We start from the raw sequence: 23,664 nt of genomic DNA, 5'->3' as shown, positions 1-23,664 counted from the left end.
ATTGTACATTTTTTTTTTTAATGCTTTATCCCTGAACCACATCTCAGGGCCTCACTAAGTTGCTTAGGGCCTTGCTAAGTTGCTGGGGCTGAGCCCAAACTTGTGATCCTCCTGCCTCAGCCTCCTGAGTATCTGGGATTACAGGTGTGTCACTGCATCCGGCTGAATTAAACATCTTTAAATAGTTTGTTATATGAATATATTTCAACTAAACCTTAGCAAGAGGAACCTACTAGGCTGCTAGTACAGTTCCTCATCTGAACACAGGATGACACCACCTTTTCTGGTTGAGATTCACAAGAGATGTGTTGGAAAGTGCTTTTAGCTCAAGGCCACACATGAAATAAGGATTCCATAAATTTTGGCAATTATTCATTGCAATTATTCATGATGAAAGTGGATTTTCTATTTTTCCTTCTACTTTGTGAATGTCGTGATTTTTTTCAGAAAGTATTTAATCATTTTCTGTTGTAATTAGAAAAAAAAGTAATAAAAGTATGCCTCATGTCCTGATTTTAGTCACACTGGGCTAGTTAGACAGTACTGAAATGAACCATGAAATTCTAGGGTAGTAGTCAAACACACACTCAAAGGAACCAATGCTAAATAGAAGTTGAAAGGTTTTATTTGTGTGTGTGTGGTACTGGGGATTGAACCCAGGGCCTTGTGCATGGGAGGCAAAGCTCCCTACCAAGTGAGCTATATTCCCAGCCCAAGATGAAAGTTTTTGAAAAGACTCATGAAATGGGAGGGAGCTGGAATTCTGCAGCAGACCAGGTTACAGTCTGAGCGGGAGTGAAAGGGCAGGATAGGGCGGGAGGGAAGGGGGACACTTGGACAGCAACCCCGGGTGGTCCTAAGGAGAGTCTGGTGAGGCTGCTCACCTCCTTTTAGAGGCCAAGATGGCCTTGGCCCTCCTGCAACCTGTCCCCTACTGGAGGCCACCCAGGAGAGCCTGGCTTCCCACACAAAGTGAGGGGCTCCTGGGATCCAGGCCAGTTCTACTCCCAGAAGAGGATCTCCGTGGAGGCTGCAACACATTATGGCACTTCAGTTGATAAAACACTGTGCTTCCTTTAACCCATGTGACTGTCCTGTATGGTCAGCAAGGCAGGTATCATCTGAGTGGGTTTGTGGAGGTTTCTAGAGACATTGGGTCTTCTTCTATCATTCACCATCCATGGGGAACAAATTCTCCCCAGGCCCTCTTTTAATGCAGGTGCTGCCACCTCATCTAACAGCTGCTGAGGAGCAGCGTCTCCTTGCAGTGTTCACGCAACCCAAAGATGCAAGCTACGGGCTAACTCTTCACTCCTGTTTTGCAACAGAAAGAGTCTAACAAGACGCACTGACAGATGGCATTAAAGGAAACACACACTCAAAGGAACTTTAAGACAGAAATACCCATAATGTGTATGCATGTCTGTGGTTCCCAGATTCACCAAATATTAATGAATGTTATTTTCTAACCCTATCAACTCTGGGTAGGCAGAAGAATGATGAAAGTGGATTTTCTATTTTTCCTCCTACTTTGTGAATGTCGTGATTTTTTTCAGAAAGTATTTAATCATTTTTTTTCTATTGTAATTAGAAAAAAAAGTAATAAAAGTATGCCTCACGTCCTGATTTTAGTCACACTGGGCTATTTAGACAGTACTGAAACGAACCATGAAATTCTAGGGTAGTAGTCAAAGGAAATTATAAGAGGAAAAGCAATTGGTATTTCTGAGTGCAATGGCATTATTAAAAATTGGTACCAGAGAATCGTCTTAAAATTCTCATTTCTCTTAATATAAAATGTAGGCCCCAAATTTCAATTCAGTTTTCCATGCACAGCCTGATTTTTACACCATATTTGTTACACCAAAGTGTTTTGGTGCTAAAAACATTCCCTGCACTCTCTCAGAATTACTAGCACTCTAGTAAAACCCTTTGGATAATTTGAAGTAAATAAATTAAAAAAAAAAAAAAAGCCAGGCATGGTGGTGCATTTCTGCAATCCCAGGCTCTTGGGAGGCTGAGGCAGGAAGATCTCAAGTTTGAGGCCAGCTTGGGAAAACTTAATGAGACCCTCAGGAACTCAGTGAGGCCCTGTCTCAAAATAAAATAATAATAAAAAGGGCTGGATGTGGCTCAGCAGTTAAGCACCCCTGGGTTCAGTCCTCAGTACCACAAATCATCATCATCATCATCATGTAATAATATATAATAGTTATAATATAAAGCCTAAAAGGGTGCCTTCAAAACAGCGGGTTGAAGAGTCACATTCATTCTACGGTTTACTCTGCAAAACAGTAACTGCATGGCATTTAAATATTATAGTACCATAAACTGACCCACTTTTCTGTTATCAAAACATATATGACACTTCCAACCAGCCTTCTTAAGCCAAAGAAAATATCAAGCAAGTGAAATTTTGCTGACCTTGCTCCCAGTGTAAAATACAAACATCAAATCTCTCTTCTAATACTTTCTTAGGAATTGTATATTAAACCCTTACACCAACTTTTTATTGTATGTATGGTACTTATAACAATATATTCATGTATAATTTTGGCAAGATTTGAAATTAAATTTCTTCAGTTGAATAAACATTTGTCTGACATTTAATGAAATCCATTTATAAAGTACATGTTTGAGGAAATGTTGAAGGAACATGAGATAAATATGATTAAGAGGAAATAATTCAACCAAGTATGAACATTTAAGTTATTTTGTACAAATTTACACAAAATGTATCATAAACACACAAAAACCAGAACTAAGTAAGTATATAAAACAGTTCAAAAACAAAAAAATAGTGAGAAAACCTTGCTAGTTTGTTTGAAACTTTGTCTTTTATAATTTTTTCCCCCCTTAGTACCAGGGATTGAACTCAGGGGTACTTGACCACCGAGCCACATCCCCAGCCTTATTTTGTATTTTATTTAGCGACAGGGTCTCACTGAGTTGGTTAGGGCCACTAAGTTGCCGAAGTTGGCTTTGAACTCGTGATTCTTCCATGATAGCCTCCCAAGCTGCTGGATTATAGGTGTGCACTACTGTGCCCAGCTGAAACTATTCATCTTTTAGATCTAAATGCTTTACCTCCTATACTTAAAGTAGTGATTTCCATAGTAATTTTTTTTGAGGTTGCAGATGGACAGCATGTCTTTATTTATTTTTTATTATTATTAATTTATTATTTTTGTAGTTGTAGGGGGATAGAATGCCTTTGTTTATTATTTTTAAGTGGTGCTAAGGATGGAACACAGTGTTTCATACATGCTAGGCAAGTGTTCTACCACTGAGCAACAGCCCTTGCCCTGAAATAGTAATGTTTTTAAAAGACAAACCACTTCTCAAATGCAAGGATTAATAAATACTTGCAAAGCGATCCCCCAAATCATTGTGTATTTGTTAATGAATACAAATCCAGAACACAATCTGAAATTATCTAAGCAAATTATTTAAATAAGACTCAATTTCTGAGATAGTCAAAGAGAAAATTTAAATCTTATTTATATACAAAGTTTTGTACACAAGTGGGTTTTTGTTGATATGCTTTGAAAAAACGAATCCTATCACCATTCCTTACACCTGCCTATGCTGTGCTGGACACGAAGGGACCCTGAATGATTTCAATGAAAATCACTGAATAGAAATAGTTAAAGCAATATTTCAAGGAAAACCATTATATAGAAAAATAAAGTCATTGCTAAAATTACAAATCATGTTTGTTTTGAACTTAAGGAAGTTTTCATTATTTAGTTCACAGCCTTTAGAGAACAGCTCTACAATATTAACCTTTCTGCTCATTAACAATGACAGATTTTTATCTACAGACAAGTAACAGAATCCATTTTCCTTGACAAATCCCCCTCAGATCATAGACATCTGCTTCCACAAATAAGTTCTTCACACGTCTGCTCATGAAGAAAAATTTTCCACGTCTAGTACACCTGCTTTCCTCCTTCACCTGAAATCAGATTCTGAGTTACTCAGTGACAAACTTATTATTGGATAACTCTGTCCAAACGTACTGATAACAGATGAAAGAATAAACATAGGGCTGGGGCTGGGACTTAGCAGTAGAGCGCTCGCCTAGCACATGAGAGGCCCTGGGTTCAATCCTCAGCACCACATAAAATTAATTTTATTAAATAAAGGTATTGTGTCCATCTACACTAAAAAATATAAATATTAAAAAAAGAATAAATGTGATAATATCTGAAGCCAAATCTCAATTGACAATAAGGATTAGTTTACATTTGACCACCGTGGGAGGCATCTATGAAAGATGCTTTATCTTGATTGATGATTCCATAAATAGCTACTTTTTTCCAAAGCTGTGTTAAATTTCACATGCCATGCATTTCAAAGTGAGGACCTGTAAGTTTAAAAGCCTGACTTTGATAAGTGAACATCCCATAAAAAGAAAGTCAGAGATCTCTGTTTTATTCCCCCTTTCTGGACAAAACACAGAAGACCTGAGGCTGTACTACACAGGATGACCCCTCACATGCCAATCCCAGAAGCACAGGCTGAGGATGACATGTAGGGAATATTTCTTGTAAGAAACTCACTATATAAATACCTACCCTATTCATATCTGTATTTATCTCAGAGCGTCGCGTCGCAGTAAAAATTCTGCCACACAATTTCTATTAATAGCCTTAAAAGTTGCAAATTTTTCTGCCTGTACTGGGGATTGAACCCAGGGACTCTACCAATACCTTCCTAGCCCTTTGATTATTTTTCATTTTGAGTCAGGGTCTCACTAAGTTGACCAGGCTGTCCTCAAATTTGCAATCCTCCTGCCTTGGCCACCACAGTCCCTGGGATTACAGGGGCATGCCACCCACCGCACCTGGTAGAAAATGTTTTCTTATCATGTGGACACTTTCAATTTCTTTTTCTTGGCCTTCAGTACAGGAGGAAGAGAAATCTTAAAGGCTGTCCTGAAATGAGAGAGAGAGAAGACTTTAAATGCTCTCAAACCTCTAAACTTGAGCCACACACACAACCTCAAAGATACTTACTCACACGTGGTACAGATAGGGCTGAAATTGCAGAATACTGTAAATAAAAAAAATCAGAATAGTTTAAAAACTACACAGTTGGGATCTTTTCTGCCCTTCCAACATATAAAAAAGAAAGAAAGAAAGAAACGAGGCCCATGAACTTACTTGACAAACACACTGAGCAGACATAGCCGATTTCAATGAGATTCCGATGACAGAAGCAGGCAGCCCTGTAGTCAACATGAACTGGGGGTGGGAGGATTAACTGAGATCTCTGATCTTGATCAGGAAGAAAAACCCACTGTTTAAAAAAGAAAGAAAGAAAGAAAGAAAAAAGAAACTTTTACTTAGAATATTTGGAAAAAATAACCAGGAGTCAGAATACGTAACAGGTACCAGCCAGCCAACATTAAGGGGGATGCTAAGCCAAGCCTTTCCTTAAAATGCATTTTTATTCACTCAGCCCACAATGATCAGCTCCAGCCACAGGCACTGTTTTATAAATGGCCACATGAGACACTGCACAGGCGTTACAGGGTCTGAGGACCACCAGACACCAGCCTTCCAAGCTCGGAAACCTGAAGCCACCTGCTTCCTCCTCCCCTTGAGTCACTGTCCCTGCTCCCAACCATCTGGGTGACCCACGTGGCAGGCGCTGCTGCAATCTCCTTACCAGTAGATACTGCACAAGGGACGGCATCTGAGGCACTTTCAGGTACAGTCCTCCTGTGATGTCACAAGCCTGCAAGACACACAAAGGGCTCTGTCAATCTAGTACCTCTGGGCCTTTCCAGGGGGACGGAATTCCCACCAGTGACTCTCCAGGCCTATAAAAGGTCCAGCTGGTGCATGAAGTTCATTGACTCATCTAACAACTGTTTTCAAGCACTACCACATGCCACATCCCTAGCTCAGGGACTATGGCAGTAAACAAGACAAACAGTGTCATCCTCAGGAACTGGTGCCTTAGTGCTTTTGAAAGATTAGGAATAGGGCTGGGGCTGGGACTAAGCAGTGGAGCGTTTGCCTAGCATGCATGAGGCACTGGGTTCAATCCTCAGCACCACATAAAAATAAAATAAAGGTATTGTGTCCACCTACCAAGAAAAAAAAAAAAAAATATATATATATATAAAAATATATATATATATTTTAAATTATTTATATTTTATTTATATATATTATATTTATATATTTTATATTATATTTATATATATATTATTTTTTAAATCATTTATATATATATATATATATATAAATAATTTTAAAAAAGATCAAGAGTAAATGAGACCAGGCAGGATAGCACGCCAGTAACCCCAGCAACTCAGGAGGATGAGGCAGGAGGATCACAAGCTCAAGGCCAGCCTCAGCAACTTATTGAGATTTTGTCTCAAAATAAAAATTTTAAAAGGGGAATCAGCTGGGGCTCTAGCTCAGGGGTAGAGTGCCCCTGAATCAAACCCCAGTACCCAGCCCCCCAAAAGAGAGCAAATTGAGTTAGTAAATACAAGAATAACTTTACAGCTTTATGATCATTTCTATGAAGAAAAATGAAATAGGGTAGTTACAGAAGGCTTCCTAGGAGGCGACAGAGGCAGGGATCAAGTACAGGCAGAGAGCAGGCCACTCAACCACCGAGGAACAGGGACTGTGTGGTGCAGTGAGTCTGGCGCTGCTGGGTTTTCGGGCAACAGCCAGGAGGCTGGGGGGTGGGACTCAGGTCTGCAGGCTCTCAGCAGGCAAGACCTGGACCCTGGAAGAGGACCGAGGTAGAATCCTGTGTGATTTGACACCAGGGAAGGGTTTTTAGAAAGCAAGTTACATCATCTTATTTACATTTTGAAAGCTCCATTCTTTTTTTTCCTGGGTACAGGAGCTGAACGCAGGGACACTCGACCACTGGACCACATCCCCAGCCCTGTTTTGTATTTAATTAGAGACAGGGTCTTACTGAGTTGCTTAGTGCCTTGCTAAGTTGCTGAGGCTGGCTTTGAACTTGTGATCCTCCTGCCTCGGCCTCCTGAGCTGCTGGGATTACAGGTGTGGGCCATCGTGCCCAGCAAAAGCTCCACTCTTACTGTCATGGTGAGAACCAACTTTGGCAGGAGAGGGTAAGCCTCAAAGCTATTGTAGTCACCTACTGAAGGGAGGGACTCGGGATGTATTTAAAAAGAATCTAAAGGATTTGCCAGGAGATATAAAAGGAGAGGCAGAGGAGACAAGCAAGAGCTGGCTGGGGCTTGACCGCTCAGTGACATTGCCTCTTGCTGAGATGGGCTGCCACTGGGGCAAGAAAAGGCTGTGTAAAAAAAGCTCTCCCATGGAGACCTAAGTTTAAGTGACATCCGGATGTCCAAGAGGATATTCTATGAACACGAATGAATATGTAAGCCTGGAGCCCGGAGGAGTAGCTGGGCCTGGAGCAGGGACACAAAGGCAAGAGACGGGGCCAGAACTCGTTTTCAGTCATGGCAGAAGCAAGATCTTGGAGCTGACATCGTGTAGACTGAAATGTGCAACTAAAAAATGCAATCAATCTTTCTGATATTTAAATATTGAAATAAAGTCATGTGTGTAAGATTACATATACATAAGTGGCTTAAATAACAAATGAAGGTATGCCAAGTACCCTCATCTGATCATTACATTATATACCTATATAAAAATGTCACATTGTATGAACTCCATAAATATGCACATATACTATGTATCAAGTAAAAATAAAAACACGCCTGTAATTCCAGAGGCTTGGGAGGCTGAGATAGGAGGACAGCCAGTTCCAAGCCAGCCTCAACAACTTAGTGAGGCCCTCAGTAACCTAGCGAGAACCTGTCCCAAAACAAAAAATGAAAAGGGCTAATGATGTGGCTCAGTAGTTAAGCATCTCTGGGTTCAATCCCCAGTACAAAATAAGTTTAAAAGTCATTCTTTTAGTAGCATTTAATTTAACATAGCCACAGTATTATCATTTTAACACTACTCAAAGTTACTCTTTGTAATTATCAACATCAAGAATTATTTTAAAACATACCTGTTGGAGAAGTCCTGAATCGGAGTCTAAAACGCAGGCATCGATCAGAATATTCTGAAAGGGATTTTTTGAAAATATTACAGAAACAATACCAATAATGACTCTTTTATGCATATCACTTTTTCTTTTTTTTGGTACTGGAGATCAAACCCAGGGGCACTTTACCACTGAGCTACATCTCCAGCCTCTTTTTAATTTTTTTATGTTGAAATAGGATCTCCATAAGTTGCTCAGGCTGGTCTTGAACTTGTGATCCTCAGCCTCCCAAGTTGCTGGGATTATAGGTGTGTACCACTGCAACTGGCCTATCTTTAAAAAAAAAAAAAAAAAAAAAAAAATATATATATATATATATATATATATATGCTTCAGTTGTAGTTGGACACAATACCTTTATTTTATTTTTATGTGATGCTGAGGATCAAACCCAGTGCCCCGCACATGCTAGGCAAGTGCTCTACTGCTGAGCCACAACCCCAGCCCTGGCCTATCTTTTTTAAACCTGTCAAAGAAAAATATATTAGTTATATTCATCTGAGCATCTTTACTGTTTTTAAACTCAATATATTGAATCTTTAAATGCCTCACTAAAGAGAAAAACATAGGCAAGGTTTATGTAGAAAACTGCCAAATCCCAGTCAGGCACAACACTCAGAACTGTAAGACAGCTACTTGGGAGGCTGAGGCAGGAGGATCGGAAGTCCCAGGCCAGCCTGGGCAACATAGCAAAACCCTGTCTCAAAATTTAAAAATGTTTAAAAAGGGCTAGGGACGTAGCTTAGTGGTAGAGCTCCTGTGCTAAATCTCTATGACCGCAAAATAAAAAGTAAAAACAAAAAAAAAAAGAAAGGAAAGGAAACTGTCAAACCAGGGATTGTTGGCTGGGGGCCAAGGATGGACTAAAGATTCCCTGAAAATGATGACACTGCATGAAAATCCACAGGAGGGCACAGTACTCTGGGGACCCAACTCATTCTCAGAGGTTCTAGGACATAAAACAGATGTGACTGGTTTCCAGCAAAGATCCTGGATTCCTGATCCTTTAATAAGACTCCACACAGAATGCCCCAAGAAGGTCATTCAAATGACAGAGTCTTTCAATGTGAAACAAATGTCCTCGAAGAGGAAGGCTCTCAACTCACCTGTTTCTGTGCTGCAAAGATGACATTCATGAAGTTCATGTACTGCAGTGCGCTGTCTTCTGCAGCCTTAATAACCTAAAAACCAAGGCCCCGTTAATATCTCTCAGAGTGTCCCTGGACTCCCACTTAAAAGTCACAACCAATACTATTTTCCTGATTTGTCTTCCTATTTCCATTTTTAAATACTAAAGTAAAAGATGGCAGCAGACTTGCCCCTAACCCTTCCCCCTGAGACGACCCTTGTGACAGTTTGAGCATGCTCCCAGAGAGCACCCCTGCAGATCATCACAGCGCACAGAGGGGCTCCACTGGTGTCCTACACCTGACTGTCAGTCCATGATACATGGAGGGAAGAGATCTTCTTACATCAATCAAATAAAACAGCTGTGTGTCACTTAACGACGGGGATAAGCTCCTAGGAATGAGTCACTGGGTAATTCTGCTGTTTGAACATTGTAAAGTGAACTTTTCACACATCTAGATGGTACTCATCTACCATATGGCGAAAGGGTCTATACCTCATATATGCAGTCCACACTGACAAAACACCACCATGCAGAGCATGAGTACATATGGTACTTCTTGCTGACTTCTCAGATTTCTAGTATTTAACCAATTATCTGCAGAGGACATTTAAGCAGTTTCCAATTCTCTCTTAAATGATGTTCAGATGGCACCCTCACGTACCCTTTGCTCGCCTCCCTGATTGCCTCCAGAAGACTGCTAGTGTATGCACTGATTTTTTTCCCCTTCAGTACTGGGGACTGAATCCAGCGCCTCACACATGCCAGGTGGGCCTCTACCACTGGGCTACATCCCAGCCTTTTTATTTAGATTTTGGTACCAGGGATTGAACCCAGAGGTGCTTTACCACTGAGCCACATTTCCAGACTTTTTTTTATTTAGAGACAGGGTCTCACTAAGTTGCTTGGGGCCTCATTAAGTTGCTGAGGCTGGCTTTGAACTTTCGATTCTCTTCAGTCAGCCTCCTGAATCACTGGGATTACAGGTGTATGTCACCATGCCCAGCCTTTTCTTTTTAATATACTTTTTTTAGTTGTTGATAGACGTTTATTTATTTATACACAGTGCTGAGAATCGAACCCATTGCCTCACAAATGACAGACGCGTGCTACCGCTGAGCTCCAGCCCCAGCCGCCTTCTGCTTTTTGAAACAGGGTCTCCCTTCATTGTTTGCTCATGGCTGGCCTTGAACTTTCGATCCTCCTGCCTCAGCCTCCCAAGTGCTAGGATTACAGGTGTGCACCATATCCAGGCATCTTGATACAGATCATAAACCAAAAATCTTTTCAATGTATCCTCTCATCAGCAGAGCATGAAAACAACCAATCTAGCCAAAAACAGCTGCACACATCTGTAATCCTAGCTACTCAGGAGGCTGGGGCATGAGGCTCTTAAGTTTGAGGCTAAAGATGAACTCAGTGGATAAGCTTCCGGTTCAATCCCCAATATTACAGAGAGAGAGAGAGAGAGAGAGAGAGAGAGAGAGAGAGAGAGAGAGAGAAAACACAACCAATCCCTAACACTGCCAGCAACCCCAGGAACTGCCATGGTTTTTCTCATTTGTGCTAAGCAACAATGAAAATTCCATTACCTGCAATGTTTCTTCTTACCAGTCAAGCTGAACATTTTCTTTTTCCTTTTTTGGTACTGAGAATTGAACCCAAGGTCACTTAGCTACTGAACCACATCCCTATCTCTTTTTTGGGGGGACAGAGTTTCAGTAAGTCCTTAGGCCCTCACTAATTTGCTGAGATTGGTCCTGAATTTGTGATCCTCCTACCTCAGCCTTGGAGTCACTGGGATTACCACAGGCATGTACCCTGCACCCAGCTCAGGCTGAACATTTTCAAATGCTAGAACTGGCCACTTGCATTCTTCTTTTGCAGGCTCTTTTTTTTTTTTTTAATATTTACTTTTTAGATGCAGTTGGACACAATGCCTTTATTTTATTTATTTATTTTTATGTGGTGCTGAGGATCAAACTCAGGGCCTCACACGAGCCAGGCAAGCACTCTACCACTGAGCCAAAACCCCAGCCCTCATTTTCTTTTTCTACCTGTTTTTCTAGAGTGAAAGTTTAAAAGTTTGACTTTTAAAGATTAGCTTTTAATAAGAGTTCTTTTTTTGTTGTTGTTTTAGAAATACAACATTAATTCTCTATAATGTAATTATACTGAAAAATACTATTTTGTCTTTGTTTTGAGGGTTTTATTTACTTATTTCTTTTTTTGAGGAGTAAAGCCCTCCCTAAGTTCCAGGCTTAATAAAGTACTTATCTCTCAAGATTATCAAAGGATATTTTCTCTTAGCATTTTTGTGACTCAAAATTTAATACTACAAGGTCTGATCTTTGGTAGGACAGATTTAGGTATCAGTAGTGAGTCAAGGATCTTCTTTGTTTTGCCCCAAACATCCAATGGGCAGGCCCAGCACTTTTTCTTGAATAATCAATTTTTTCTAGTTTAAGTGTCCTTTGTCCCAAGCCATCCTTTGGTAGGAATGTGGATTCATTTTTGGACTCCAGGCTTTCCCAAATATTTGCTGCTACTGTGCCAATGCCACACTGTCACTGTGGCCTCACAACGTACTTTTAATGACTTACAGGGCACGCTCATTTATTTATTTTTTAGTTGTCAGTGGACCTTTATTTGTTTATTTATATGTGGTGCTGAGGATGCAAACCCAGAGTCTCACCCATGCCAGGCAAGTGTTCTACCACTGAGACACAACCCCAGCCCTCCACATCATATTTATTATTCCCTTTTAGAAAGAACCTATTTCCTTTCACTTATTCTTCACTTATTAAATAGCTGAATTTTTAAAAAATCTCTCCAGCCTGCAAGGAAAAAAAAAAAATTCACTGATTTTCTGACAGATTGCATTGAATATTCAGTGTGATTTTAGAAAAACTCACATCTAACAATTAAATATGGTTCTCCATTTATTTAATTTTTTAAAAAATGTTCTTAGTTATACTCCATTTAATTTTTTTTATTTCAAAATTTTAGTGTTTTTTATTGTCAATTTACATAATGCCTGTTTAAATTAATTCTACTTTTTTTCTTTTATTTTAAATGGGTCTTATTCCTACTATTTTCCAATTTAAGTAGTCATATATAAACATACTATTAACTTTTTTTTTAATATTTATTTTTTAGTTTTTCGGCGGACACAACATCTTTGTTTGTATGTGGTGCTGAGGATCGAACCCGGGCCGCACACATGCCAGGAGAGTGCACTACAGCTTGAGCCACATCCCCAGCCCCATATTATTAACTTTTTAAATCTTACCAATATCCTTGATTTCATCTCCTGATTATCTATAAAGAGATAAAAACATTACAACTTAATTGAATAACAAAGTAGCTTATCAAACATGTATGGTTATGACTGCTGTAAAATGAATAACAATATAACTTATTTTTTTTTTTTTAAGAGAGAGTGAGAGAGGAGAGAGACAGAGAGAGAGAGATAATTTTTAATATTTATTTTTTAGTTCTCGGCGGACACAACATCTTTGTTGGTATGTGGTGCTGAGGATCGAACCCGGGCCGCACGCATGCCAGGCGAGCGCGCTACCGCTTGAGCCACATCCCCAGCCCCAATATAACTTATTAAGCATATGAAACATACGGTTTTCCAACTAAGTTTAAACATTCCCCCAAATAGACAATGGTAAAATAAGCACTATTACAGTTCCATAAAAAAGTGCTCTTACCTTTAACTTCCTTGTTCATTCTGTGAATGTCTTAATTTCTTAATATTAAGGAAAACAAAAATTATTTTATTTCATAAATACTTATAATAAATAAAAAAATAACCTTAAATATTAGTTAAATAAACTCAGCAACCAGCTAGATGAAAAAAAAAGAAATGGTGATAAGACACACAAGAGTGATCAGGCTTTTTGATTACTACCTTTGTAATCATTCTTTGTTTCAAATGATTAAAACTACTAACATCTGCCGGCGGTGGCACACACCTATAATCCCAGTGGCTCAAGAGGCTGAGGCAGGAGTTTTGCAAGTTCAAAGTCAGCTTCAGCAACTTAGCAACATCCTGTCTCAAAATAAAATATTTTAAAAAGGCTGGGAATGTGGACTCAGTGTTTAGGTGCCCCTGGTTCAATCCCTGCTACCAAAGGAAAAAAAAAAAAAATTACATCTGATTGTCCCTAATTTAATAAAAAAATTTGGGGGTTTTAGTTGGACACAAGCATTCTGCCAGAGTCACAGCCCAGCCTGACTGTCCTATTATTATCCAATGCATCCTAGATCTGAATACTGCAACAATATACAAATCAATAAACCAATCAAATGAGATAAGATTTTAAAACCATACAAAGATGATCAGGCAACCTGAGTCAAAGTCTAGAACACAGGAATCATCTGGTACTGTCCTAAAAAATAAAAGCAAAAGGACTGGGGCACAGCTCAGGGGCACAGCATTTTCCTAGCATAAATGAAGTTCTGAGTTCAATCCCTAGTACTGCAAAATAATAACAATACAATTGCTTAACATAGACAGTGCTGGGCCTTCCGATAAGTACACTAGCCTGTAGGAAGGGGCAGCTCACTAAGCTCACAGGTCAGTAAACAGCTTCTAAAGTTAAACACTGTTTCCAACTCAAGACCGAAAATTTTTAAAAATGCCACCTTATCAAAATTAGAATCAAGAAAGCATCTGAAGAAGCGTTTGTTGCAGGCATAAGGACATTCAGGAGGAACTAGAGTTCATTCTTCCCTCATTTTAAAGTTTTATAGGTGATCTCAAAGCCAAGATAAACTATATACCTTAAATTATCATACTGACCACTTCAGAACCCTCAGGCTTTAGAGACACCCAAGGTCTAAGAAATGCTGGGAGGTTAAACACACTCATCACAGAAGACTGTTTCCAAGCAAGTCAAACATCAGGATACAGCAGAGGGCTTTGGCCAGGGATCCCGCCAGCAGAGTTTCTGTATGTTGACCCTTGATGTCACCTACAAATAATAAAAAGCATTAAAGAGGGAATATTTAAGTACTTTCTTCAACTAAAGCCATTTTCAAACTGAAGTGTTCATGAGTGAAAGAAAATGATGATATTTTCAGGTTGGGTTTAAAAACAGCAACTTGTTCCCAGTTATACTTAAAAAAACAACTTTGAAACCTTTTCTCAACTTAAAATATCCAGGTGCTTGGTTCAGGCTGAAATAAGGGTGGGGCTCCAGTCTGGGATGCTAAGAAAGTTCTAGAGATGGGTGGTGTGAAGACTGCTCAGCCGCGGCACAGTAACATAATGAGCTATACACTTAAAAACTGTTAAAATGGTAAATTTTAAATTAAAAATTCTAAAAATCAGTAAATAGTAAATTTCATCTAGAGTTTACTGTAATGAAAAGCTTTCAAAAAATGTTTAATTATGGGGCTGTGGCTGGGGCTCTAGTGGTTGAGTGCTCGCCTAGTTCATGCAGGGACCTGGGTTTGATCCTCAGTACCACATATAAACAAAGTTATTGTGTGCAACTACAACTAAAAAAATATCTTTTTAAAAAATTTAATTATGAAGGCTGGGGTGTGGCTCAATGGAAGAGTACTTGTCTAGCAAATATGCCCTGGGTTTGATCCCCGGCACTGAAGGAAAAAAAAAAAAGGGTGAATTTTGTGATCCTGTTGTTATCTTGAAAGGTTCAAGATTAACCATCTAAGCCAGCACAATGGCACATACCTGTAATACCAGCAGCTCATGAGACTGAGACAAGAGGATCATGAGTTCAAAGCCAGACTCAGCAACTTAGTGAGACCCTGTCTCTAAATTAAATAAAATTTAAAAGGGCTTGGGATGTGGCTCAGTGGTTAAGTGTTCTCGTGTTCAATCCCTGGTACCAAAAAGTAAATAAATAAATAACCATCTATATTGCACAAAATGTCACATATAGGGATAAGGATGTGGATCAGTGGTGAGCACCTGCCTAGCATACATGATGAGGTCCTGGATTCCAGCCTTAGTATCAGAAATAAAATTAAAATTTTAAAATGTCATGTATAACTATAGACAGCCTGGACAGGGACTGGGCTGAGGCTCCCTGCCACCTTTTCCCACTTCTTCCACTGTCCACTGAGGCTAGTCAGTAGAGAGCAGAGAACCCCTTTCCTCTCCTTATGAGAAACAGAGGCAGTCTACTATTTGTTTGATGCCATGGGTAAAAACAGAGAGTTTTCTGTTTGTTTTGTGGTAATAGGAATGAACCCAAGAGTGATTTATATCTTCAAATCCTTCTATTTTTTATATTGAGACAGAGTCTCACTAAGGTGCTGTGGCTGGCCTTAAAACTTCTCTAGCCTTAGCCTCCCAAATCCCTAGGTTTACAGGTGTGTGCCACCATGTATGGCTGGAAAAGGTCACTCTTTTAAGAAATCAAAATCCAAAACCTGCAACTCAAGAGGGTGAGGAGCCCAGAATTACACTGTGTAAAGGGGACTGTAGCTGGTCCAGGAGATGCTGGAGATCAAACCCAGAGCCTCAAGCATGCTAGGCAAGCACTCTTCTCTCTAGCTATGACTCCAGGCCAAGGACCCAGGAAAGGTGGTAAAGATTAAACAAAAAAGTTGACCCTATCCTGGAGGCCAGTGATTCTCAAAGCAAGATTCTGGAACCTGCTATAGGAACACTGCCTGGGAACTCAGAAATTCAAATTCTTGGGTTCTCCCCCTGTACTCCGCTTTAATAAGCCTTCAACTGATTTTTTTTTTTTTTTGCAGAGAGACTACTGGGTATTGAACCCAGGGGCATTTAACCACTGAGCCACATCTCCAGCCCTTTTTTATTTTAAGATAGGGTCTCACCAAGTTGCTTAGGACCTCCCTAAATTACTGAGGCTATCTTTGATCCCATGAACTTCCTGGCTCAGCCTCCCAAGCCATCGGGATTACATGCGTGCACTGCTGAGCCCAGCTCCTCCAAATGATTCTTAAAAGCTTTATTGAGGTATGATTTATAGACCACAAAACTCAGTCCTACTCAATTATTCCTACAAAGTTTACAGCTGTGCAGCCATCGCCACAATCCAATCTCCACACAGCTTCCATCACCTGAGATCCCAGAGCCATCAGTGGTCACCCCTTGTCCTTCCAGCCCTGGGCAGAAACTTCTGTGTCTGAAGCCCCCTTTTCTGTCCATGTGGCTCTGACACACACTAAGGTCTGACAAAGCCACAACTGCAGACAACAGGCAACATGTAAAGGCCTATGAGGCTGCTGAGATGGGTGTGAGGAGAAGGGAGGGGTCAACAATGAAACTTTGCATCTGGAGACACAGGTGGATTTGGGGACCAACAGGAGGTGGCAACGGTGGTGTCCTTGAGGGCAAGGATAATGGAATCTGGGCAATGTGAAGGAGATTAAGGGCACTGAAATGGAGACCAGGAAGTTCGAAATAAAGTCTAGGCTTGAGACAAAGACTGGCACACGTTTGTGTATAAATGACAATAAAAGGCAAAGGTGGATGAGAACGGTCAGAAGAAAAAAGGAAAGGAATAAAACCATGTGCAAAACACATGCACACACACAAGCAGACATGTGCGGGAACAAGATGAAGGAAAAGCTAGAAACAGAGACTAGGAAAGAATGGTCCATAAAAGAGGAAAACCAGGTCAACAGAACATCCCCTGAAACAGGCTGCTCAGAGTTGCAAGAAGCAGCAGCTGCTGGTCAGCGGTGTCGAGGCTGTAGAGCCAAATACTGGGCAGACTGGGTGAGAGATTCCCAGAAAGAAAAGGAAGAGGGAGAGTGTGCAAGCAGACCGCACAGGAGCCTCAAATCTTTGCTGTGAAGGCCTGAAGGGCCTCCCAAATCAAGTCCATTACCAAAATAATAGCCATGAAAATAAAAACTGTTACTTTTGGTCATCAGATCCTTAATTTCTTCAACGATAACTTCATTTGCTGCAGTTAAGAGCTCATATTTTCCATCTTTACTGCCTGAAGGATTCAATTCAGAAGGAAAGTTGCTAGAGTCTCCGAAGAAGTCTCCAAGTCGCCCATTCTTCCCAGGATACAGAAACCGACTGAAATAGTGGTGAAAAGAACTCTAGTTATGGCAACAAGACTCACTGCCCTCCTCTCACTCATGATCAGAATGAAATTCAGAAAAAAACAAAATCATACCAATTCTGGACTCACAAGATTCTATCTACTGTAATAATTTCATTTTTAAAAAAATACATAAAACAGACACATTGGTAAATATTTCACTTGTCACCACGGAATATTTTACTGGTTCCATTGCTTCTGGAAAAATGTGAGGAGATAAAGGCTGAGCGCGTACTCAGTGGCAGAGCACTTGCCCAGCATGCTGAGGCCGTGGGCTAGGCCCCAACACCACAACAGAAAAATGACATGAGGGTACTGGGCCACAGACCCCTGAGACACCTCAGATGACAATCAGAAGATGTCACATCAAATTCTAACTCACTGCTAAGTTATTATTTGAGCTCTACACTATCTACCCCAGTAATAAAGATTTAGTCCCTGGGTTCCTGAAAAAGATTCTCCGGTGCTTATAATTCTTAGAATGATCATGCAGAGGATACATTTGATTTCATTTTTGAAAACTAAAAATGCTGCCAGTTATACCATTCACTGGTATCTTAACAAAAACAACATCATATTTCTTATCCAATTCTGAGAAAAATACACAGCAAGGATGGGAACCGAAGTCTGAACTTGGTGCCCTGGACTCTTGTTCCACCAAAGGAAGTATAACTCTTCACAATTAAGGTAATTAGAAAAGTATCCAAGGACCTCTAAGAGTCACTTCCATCGTGATGTGACAGTTAAGATAGAGAAGAGCTGGAGCTTATAATGGGGACCTGATCATACAGTCAGTACATAATGTGCCAAGTAAACATGGTCAGCAGCACTCATGAAAAATACATAGAAAAATCTACACGTATCTACACTCTCATGTACCATCTGGTAGTGAGTCTAACAACCCGTTTTGTTCTGTTTTTGTTTGGGGATTAAACCCAGGGGTACTTAACCACTAAGCCATATCCCTGGTCTTTTTTTTATTTTGAGACGGGGTCTCAATAAGTTGCTTAGGGCCTCACTACGTTGCTGAGGCTGGTCTCAAACATGCAATCCTTCTGGCTTAGTTTCTGGATTTTCCGGGATTACAAGTATGTGTCACAGCACCCAGCCAGAACCAACGTTGCTGCTGCTCATGGTCACACCAGGAGAGGCAGGCAGAGCTGTCCTGGCTAAAAGGAGCATGACCACACATGCAGTGGAATCTGCCTTTTGGGGAAGAGTGATAAGGAAGGAGCTGGGAGTTGCCAGCCTGGTTGTTCGTTATTCTTCCTAGTTGATTTGTGTAAATGAAATGTGTCACTGTGCAAGTCAACTTTTTATCAGTGTTCTTACATATTGAAATGCACATGTACTACTGTTCACCACAACCAGAAAATTGTATTTTATAATATAGACTAGAAACAGCACATCCCAACTGGCACAAAAACCTCAAAAATGTCAAGCAATGAACACAGAGTGGTCCTAAGAGTTACGCATACCTTTCTTGAATGTGACTTGCTATCACAGCAAGCTTGTTGGAACGATTCATGAATAAATGGGAGTTTCCCAGCACCATCACGGCATCCATGCATCTAGATAAAGTGAACTGTGGAACAAACAGGAGACATGGGAACAACAGGCTCACTCTCCAATAACTCAGATTACATAATGACTCTAAAGATACAGCAGCATAAGAGGCAGCACAGGGAGCTCCTATGTGGTGGCAGAACAGTTTCATTTCTTCATTGTGGCGTGGTTAAACAAACCCATTCAAAGGATAAAACTGCACAACAGTACAAAAACACACCAACACCCATAACGAGTGCACAAGAACCAGCCTTCTAACTAAGGTCTGAGTGCCCTGGTTTTGATACTATGCCACAGTTGTGTAAGATGTTACCACTGGGGGAATCAGGAATGGGCCACGGGACCACTCTCCACCATGTTTAAAGTCTCCTGTCAGCCTATGATAACGTTTTCTCTTTTTTTTTTGGTAGTGCTAGACATTGAACCCAGGACCTTGTGCATGAGAGGCAAGTACTCTGCCAACTGTGCTTTCTCTCCAGCCTAGACTATGATAATTTTTTAAACGACTACTTACTATATAAGTCAATTTATTAAATGTTCAGAAAAGGCAATATAGACACAAAAGGCAAATCTGACAAAAAACTTGTATCTAGAGTTTATAAAGAGATCTCAAAACACAAGCCACCTGCAGCTTGGGACAGAGGCAGAAATTGACTATAAACAGGCCTGAGAGAACTTCAGGTGACAAAAGAAATGTTCTAAAATGGGATTATGGTGCTCATTACACAACTTCGCTAACTTACTAAAAAGTCACAGAAGTGTTATGTTATAATTTATGTAAATTATACCTCAGTAAAGCCAGTTTTTTTTTTTAAGTTGCAGTTGGACACTATACCTTTATTTTATTTATTTATTTTTATGTGGTTCTGAGGATCAAACCCAGGGCCTCACACGTGCTAAGCAAGCCCTCTACTTCTGAGCCACAACCCCAGCCCCAAGCCAGGTTTTTTTAAAGTGATATAAACATATACAAATTAAAACAGAAATATCCAAAGGCCTCCTCCAGCCATCTTACCTGAGATTCCTTTAATGCTTGCTTTCCCCACCAAATTGGGTTGGCATCAACTATGATAACCAGAAGATTCAATTCATCTTCTGAAAACATTAACAAGAAATGAAATTTAAAAACATTTGCTGCATAAAAATGAATCAAAGCTGACATTCCCAATGTGTACAATAAATCCACTACATGCCTCTAAATGTTTATCTTCTTATTTTTTAAAAAAATTTTTTCTATAGTTATAGATGGACAGCATGCCTTTATTTTATTTATTTATGTGGTACTGAGGATGGAACCCAGTGCCTCACACATGCTAGTCAATTGCTCTACAACTGAGCTACAACCCCAGCCCCATATTTATCCTCTTATAATCATAAGATTAACCCCAGCCCCATATTTATCCTCTTATAATCATAAGATTAACAGAAAGCCACGTTGTTTTAAAGATTTAAGCTCAGACGGCCCTTGCCTGCTCCCTACTCTGCTGCATGCTCTAGAATACCATGAGCCATATTTCATCAAACCTCAGGCAATATAGATTATGAAATATGCACACACACACCCCTTTTGGGCTGGGGATCAAACCCAGGGCACTTTATCCCTGAGCTACATCCCCAGTCCTTTTAGCTTTTTGAGACAGGATCTAAGTTGCTTAGGACTTCACTTAAATTGCTGAGGCTGGCCTTGAACTTGCCATCCTTCTGCCTTAGCTTCCCAAGTTGCTGGGATTACATCATGCTCCAGCACACCTGGCAAAATGTGCCCTTATTTAAGGTAGCACTAAGAAAAAAAAAAATGCTGCCATCTTCATTGTAGGACACCATATGGCTTTCAGCAAAGGCAGGGATTTCTGTCTGGTTCACAACTTATCCTCAGCTCCTAGCACACAACAAGTGATCAGTAACTATTTACTCAATGAACCCAAAGTTATTCACACTTTAAATGCCTGGTTAGGGACAGAAAATCTTGAATAACCAGTAGTTCAATCACCAGTGAGAGAACCACAGGCACAGAGGTGAAGGGGAAGCCCAGAGTCACCTTGGCTCAGCGATCATCCAGTCACCTCGCAGCAAGCCAACTGAACATGGAACCAATTTTTAAAAAGTAAAAACCAAAAGGGGAAGATCAATTTCTGTGTAAAGAATTTACTATGAAAAGGAATCACGCCGCTTTCCAATTGTGAAAGACAAGACACAATTAAACAGGCTACCGTAACGTAGTACTCACTCAACATTTACAGTAAGCACCAGTATTGGCTGTTGGGGTCTTGAATCCATGTCCACAGAGCTAGACTTTTAACTGAGGTGGCAGACAGGTGAACACCTGAGTGCACTGGAATGAGAAGCCGAGGGTGCTCCTGTGATATGCAGAGCAGTGACGCCCTTCCTACCTCTGCACCTTCCTTCCTGTGATTCCCTCTCCTATATCAGGATAATCTTCTCCCATTTTTGTTTCTGCATATCCAAAATCCTAGTTACTTTTCAAAGTCTCAAACCAGCCAGGCGTGGTGGCACATGCCTGTAAACCCAGCATCTCGGAGGCTGAGACAGGAGGATCACAGTTCAAAGTCAGCCTCAGCAAAAAGCAAGGCACTACACAACTCAGTGAGACTCTGTCTCTAAATAAAATACAAAAAACAGGACTGGGGATGTGGCTCAGTGGTCAAGTGCCCCTGAATTCAATTCCCAGTACCCCCCCAAAAAAAGTCCCAAACCAGTGTAACCTCTTTCTTCCAGAGGTGATGGCCCTCCCATCTTGGGGGATGGGAGGTTCCAGCCTGCTCCACACTAGGCACTGGCATCTATGATCCCACAACCCCATTCCATCCTGACTGCAACCCAGCAAGGGACATAGTACTGCTGTCTTTCATCAGTTATAATATGAACCCCCTCCTTTTAAAAACCTAGATAGTATCCTACAATTAAGATTGGCAGCATTTTTTTTTCTGATATTGCACATTTTATAATGCATATTATCTTAGTTTTGATAAATATGGTATATAGTATCCCTATTTTGCAAATGAATGTAACTTGTTCTAAGTCATACGGACTCTTAGCAAGTGGAAAAACCAATTTGTTGACTCTAAAGACTGACACTTCAGGGCTGGGGATGTGGCTCAAGCGGTAGCACTCGCCTGGCATGCGTGTGGCCTGGGTTTGATCCTCAGCACCACATACAAAGATGTTGTGTCCACCGAAAACTGAAAAATAAATATTAAAAAAAAAAAAAAAGACTGACACTTCAGGGGCTGGGGCTCAGCGGTAGAGGGCTCACCTGGCACGTGTAAGGCACTGGGTTCGATCCTCAGCACCACATAAAAATAAATAAATAAAATAAAGGTATTGTGTCCAACTACAACTAAAAAATAAATATTCCTTAAAAAAATTATTAAAAAAAAAAAAGACTGACACTTCATGGCCCACTGTCTTACCTCTGCCTACCACCAACACCACTAACTAACTCTCTTCTAGTGACATTTGACACCAACTGTGTTTCTGATTTCTCTTCCTAATACTGCCTGCTGGACTAGACACCTTAAGGAATAATGATTTTTTTTTCTTTTGCTATTCCAGGTTGAGATAATCCCTGTAAATCACATAATGAAGCACCAAGCCCTGAAGCTAACTGTGCCTGCTGCAGACCCCTTCATACCCCACAGCCTGTAAGCTTTTGTCTTAATTTGCCCTCAGGCCCCAACATAAAATCCTCAGGCTTTTCAGTCCTTGCTACTGCCTAAAATTTTGAGAAAGAGGAAAAAAAAATGTGGTCTGTCAGAAGTATGGCTCTACACACTGCAATGTCCTGTAAATTTCCTTCTGTTTCTCTACCTTACTTGCAAACCAGAAATGCCAGGCCTGTGTCCTTCATAGGGTTGTGAGGCCAGTGAAAACGGATAAAGGGAGTATGATCCATTGTCCTCACCTCTCAGTGGACCTCCCAAAGTCTAGTGTTGCCCCTCACAGTTCACCTTCCACACAGCAGCCAAGTGATCTTTTAAAATTGGAAATCAAATCAAAAGTCTTTGCTTAAAACCCTGAAACGGCTTCGTAAAATAAAGCCCACAAGACCCTTCATGATTTGCATGACCAAAATCCAGCTCATTCTCAAGCTCATTCATTTCACTCCTATTTCTTCAAGACATTATGGCCCTATAATTGGTAGTTTAATGTATGGATGAAAGTCTCTCCACTTTCCTTCTACCAAGCTCCCTGTTTCTCTCTTCTCAGTGTAAACTGGTAATTCGACCAACCACAGGGCCTTTGCATTTGAAATGTACTTCCCGCAGAATTTCACAGTCATTCGAGTTCCACTATGTCGCTTTTTTCTGGACTCCCAATGAAGTAGCTCCTCCTTGATCATAGTCCCCACAACGTCCTTTTATATTTCCTCTTACATTGTCTCACAACTCTTGTTACCCTTTGGGATTTTATTTACTTGCCGAATACCCCTCTTGCTCACAGTGACCTCCTCAAGCATCCCCGTCCGCCACGTTCTCTACCCGTAGTGCCTGGCGCAGAAAATACTGCCTGGCGCACAAGCGATCCAAAAGTAGCTCCTGAATGAATGGAAGGACGCACGGGCTCCTCCGCTAAAACCCAGAGGGGTTCCATCCTGCCCAAAGACGCACTCTGCTTGACAGGTCCGGGCCAGGCCCACTCCGCCCAGCCCCAAGGTCGGGTCCCTCCCTGCGCGGCCCTCACCGTCAGACACCATTGCGACCCCGTCCCTCTGCGTAGAGAACTAGCGGTCGAGCGAGCGCTCTGGGGCCAGCGCACACCAACTTCCGGCGCCGCCGAGTGACGCAAGCGCGGCTGGGCCCGGGCGCG

At 40.9% G+C, this 23,664-nt stretch overlaps 1 protein-coding gene across 3 annotated transcripts; it reads right to left on the bottom strand.

Moving 5' to 3' along the window:
* Positions 1–2,583: 2,583 nt before the first annotated feature.
* Positions 2,584–23,653, bottom strand: Gtf2h3 (general transcription factor IIH subunit 3). 3 transcript variants are annotated; one of them, XM_005329549.4, is made up of 14 exons: positions 23,539–23,653; positions 19,853–19,932; positions 18,750–18,856; positions 17,080–17,246; positions 14,122–14,184; positions 12,919–12,948; positions 12,492–12,520; positions 9,177–9,251; positions 8,035–8,088; positions 5,677–5,745; positions 5,169–5,304; positions 5,022–5,058; positions 4,850–4,940; positions 2,584–3,958 (listed from the first exon to the last, which is right to left on the bottom strand). In XM_005329549.4, the coding sequence occupies exons 1-13, from the start codon at positions 23,549–23,551 to the stop codon at positions 4,871–4,873; spliced, it is 930 nt and encodes a 309-aa protein (XP_005329606.1). In that variant the 5' UTR covers positions 23,552–23,653; the 3' UTR covers positions 2,584–3,958; positions 4,850–4,870. The 3 variants fall into 3 exon arrangements, with proteins under 3 accessions (XP_005329606.1, XP_040145504.1, XP_040145507.1); XM_040289570.2 differs by lacking the exon at positions 23,539–23,653 and adding an exon at positions 22,760–23,511; XM_040289573.2 differs by lacking the exons at positions 18,750–18,856; positions 19,853–19,932; positions 23,539–23,653 and having other exon boundaries at positions 12,919–12,956; positions 17,080–17,110.
* Positions 23,654–23,664: the final 11 nt, after the last annotated feature.

The sequence above is a fragment of the Ictidomys tridecemlineatus genome, chromosome 2, assembly GCF_052094955.1.
Source record: "Ictidomys tridecemlineatus isolate mIctTri1 chromosome 2, mIctTri1.hap1, whole genome shotgun sequence".
Taxonomy (NCBI): Eukaryota; Metazoa; Chordata; class Mammalia; order Rodentia; family Sciuridae; genus Ictidomys; species Ictidomys tridecemlineatus.
Note: the sequence above shows the minus strand (reverse complement) of the source record. Positions and strands in the feature narration are given on the sequence as shown.

Coding starts and splice junctions, on each gene's coding strand:
- Gtf2h3 (XM_005329549.4), bottom strand. Junction 8,089..9,176: donor TCTTTGCAGCACAGAAACAG/GTGAGTTGAGAG, acceptor AATCCCTTTCAG/AATATTCTGATCGATGCCTG. Junction 5,305..5,676: donor CCCTTGTGCAGTATCTACTG/GTAAGGAGATTG, acceptor TTTTTTAAACAG/TGGGTTTTTCTTCCTGATCA.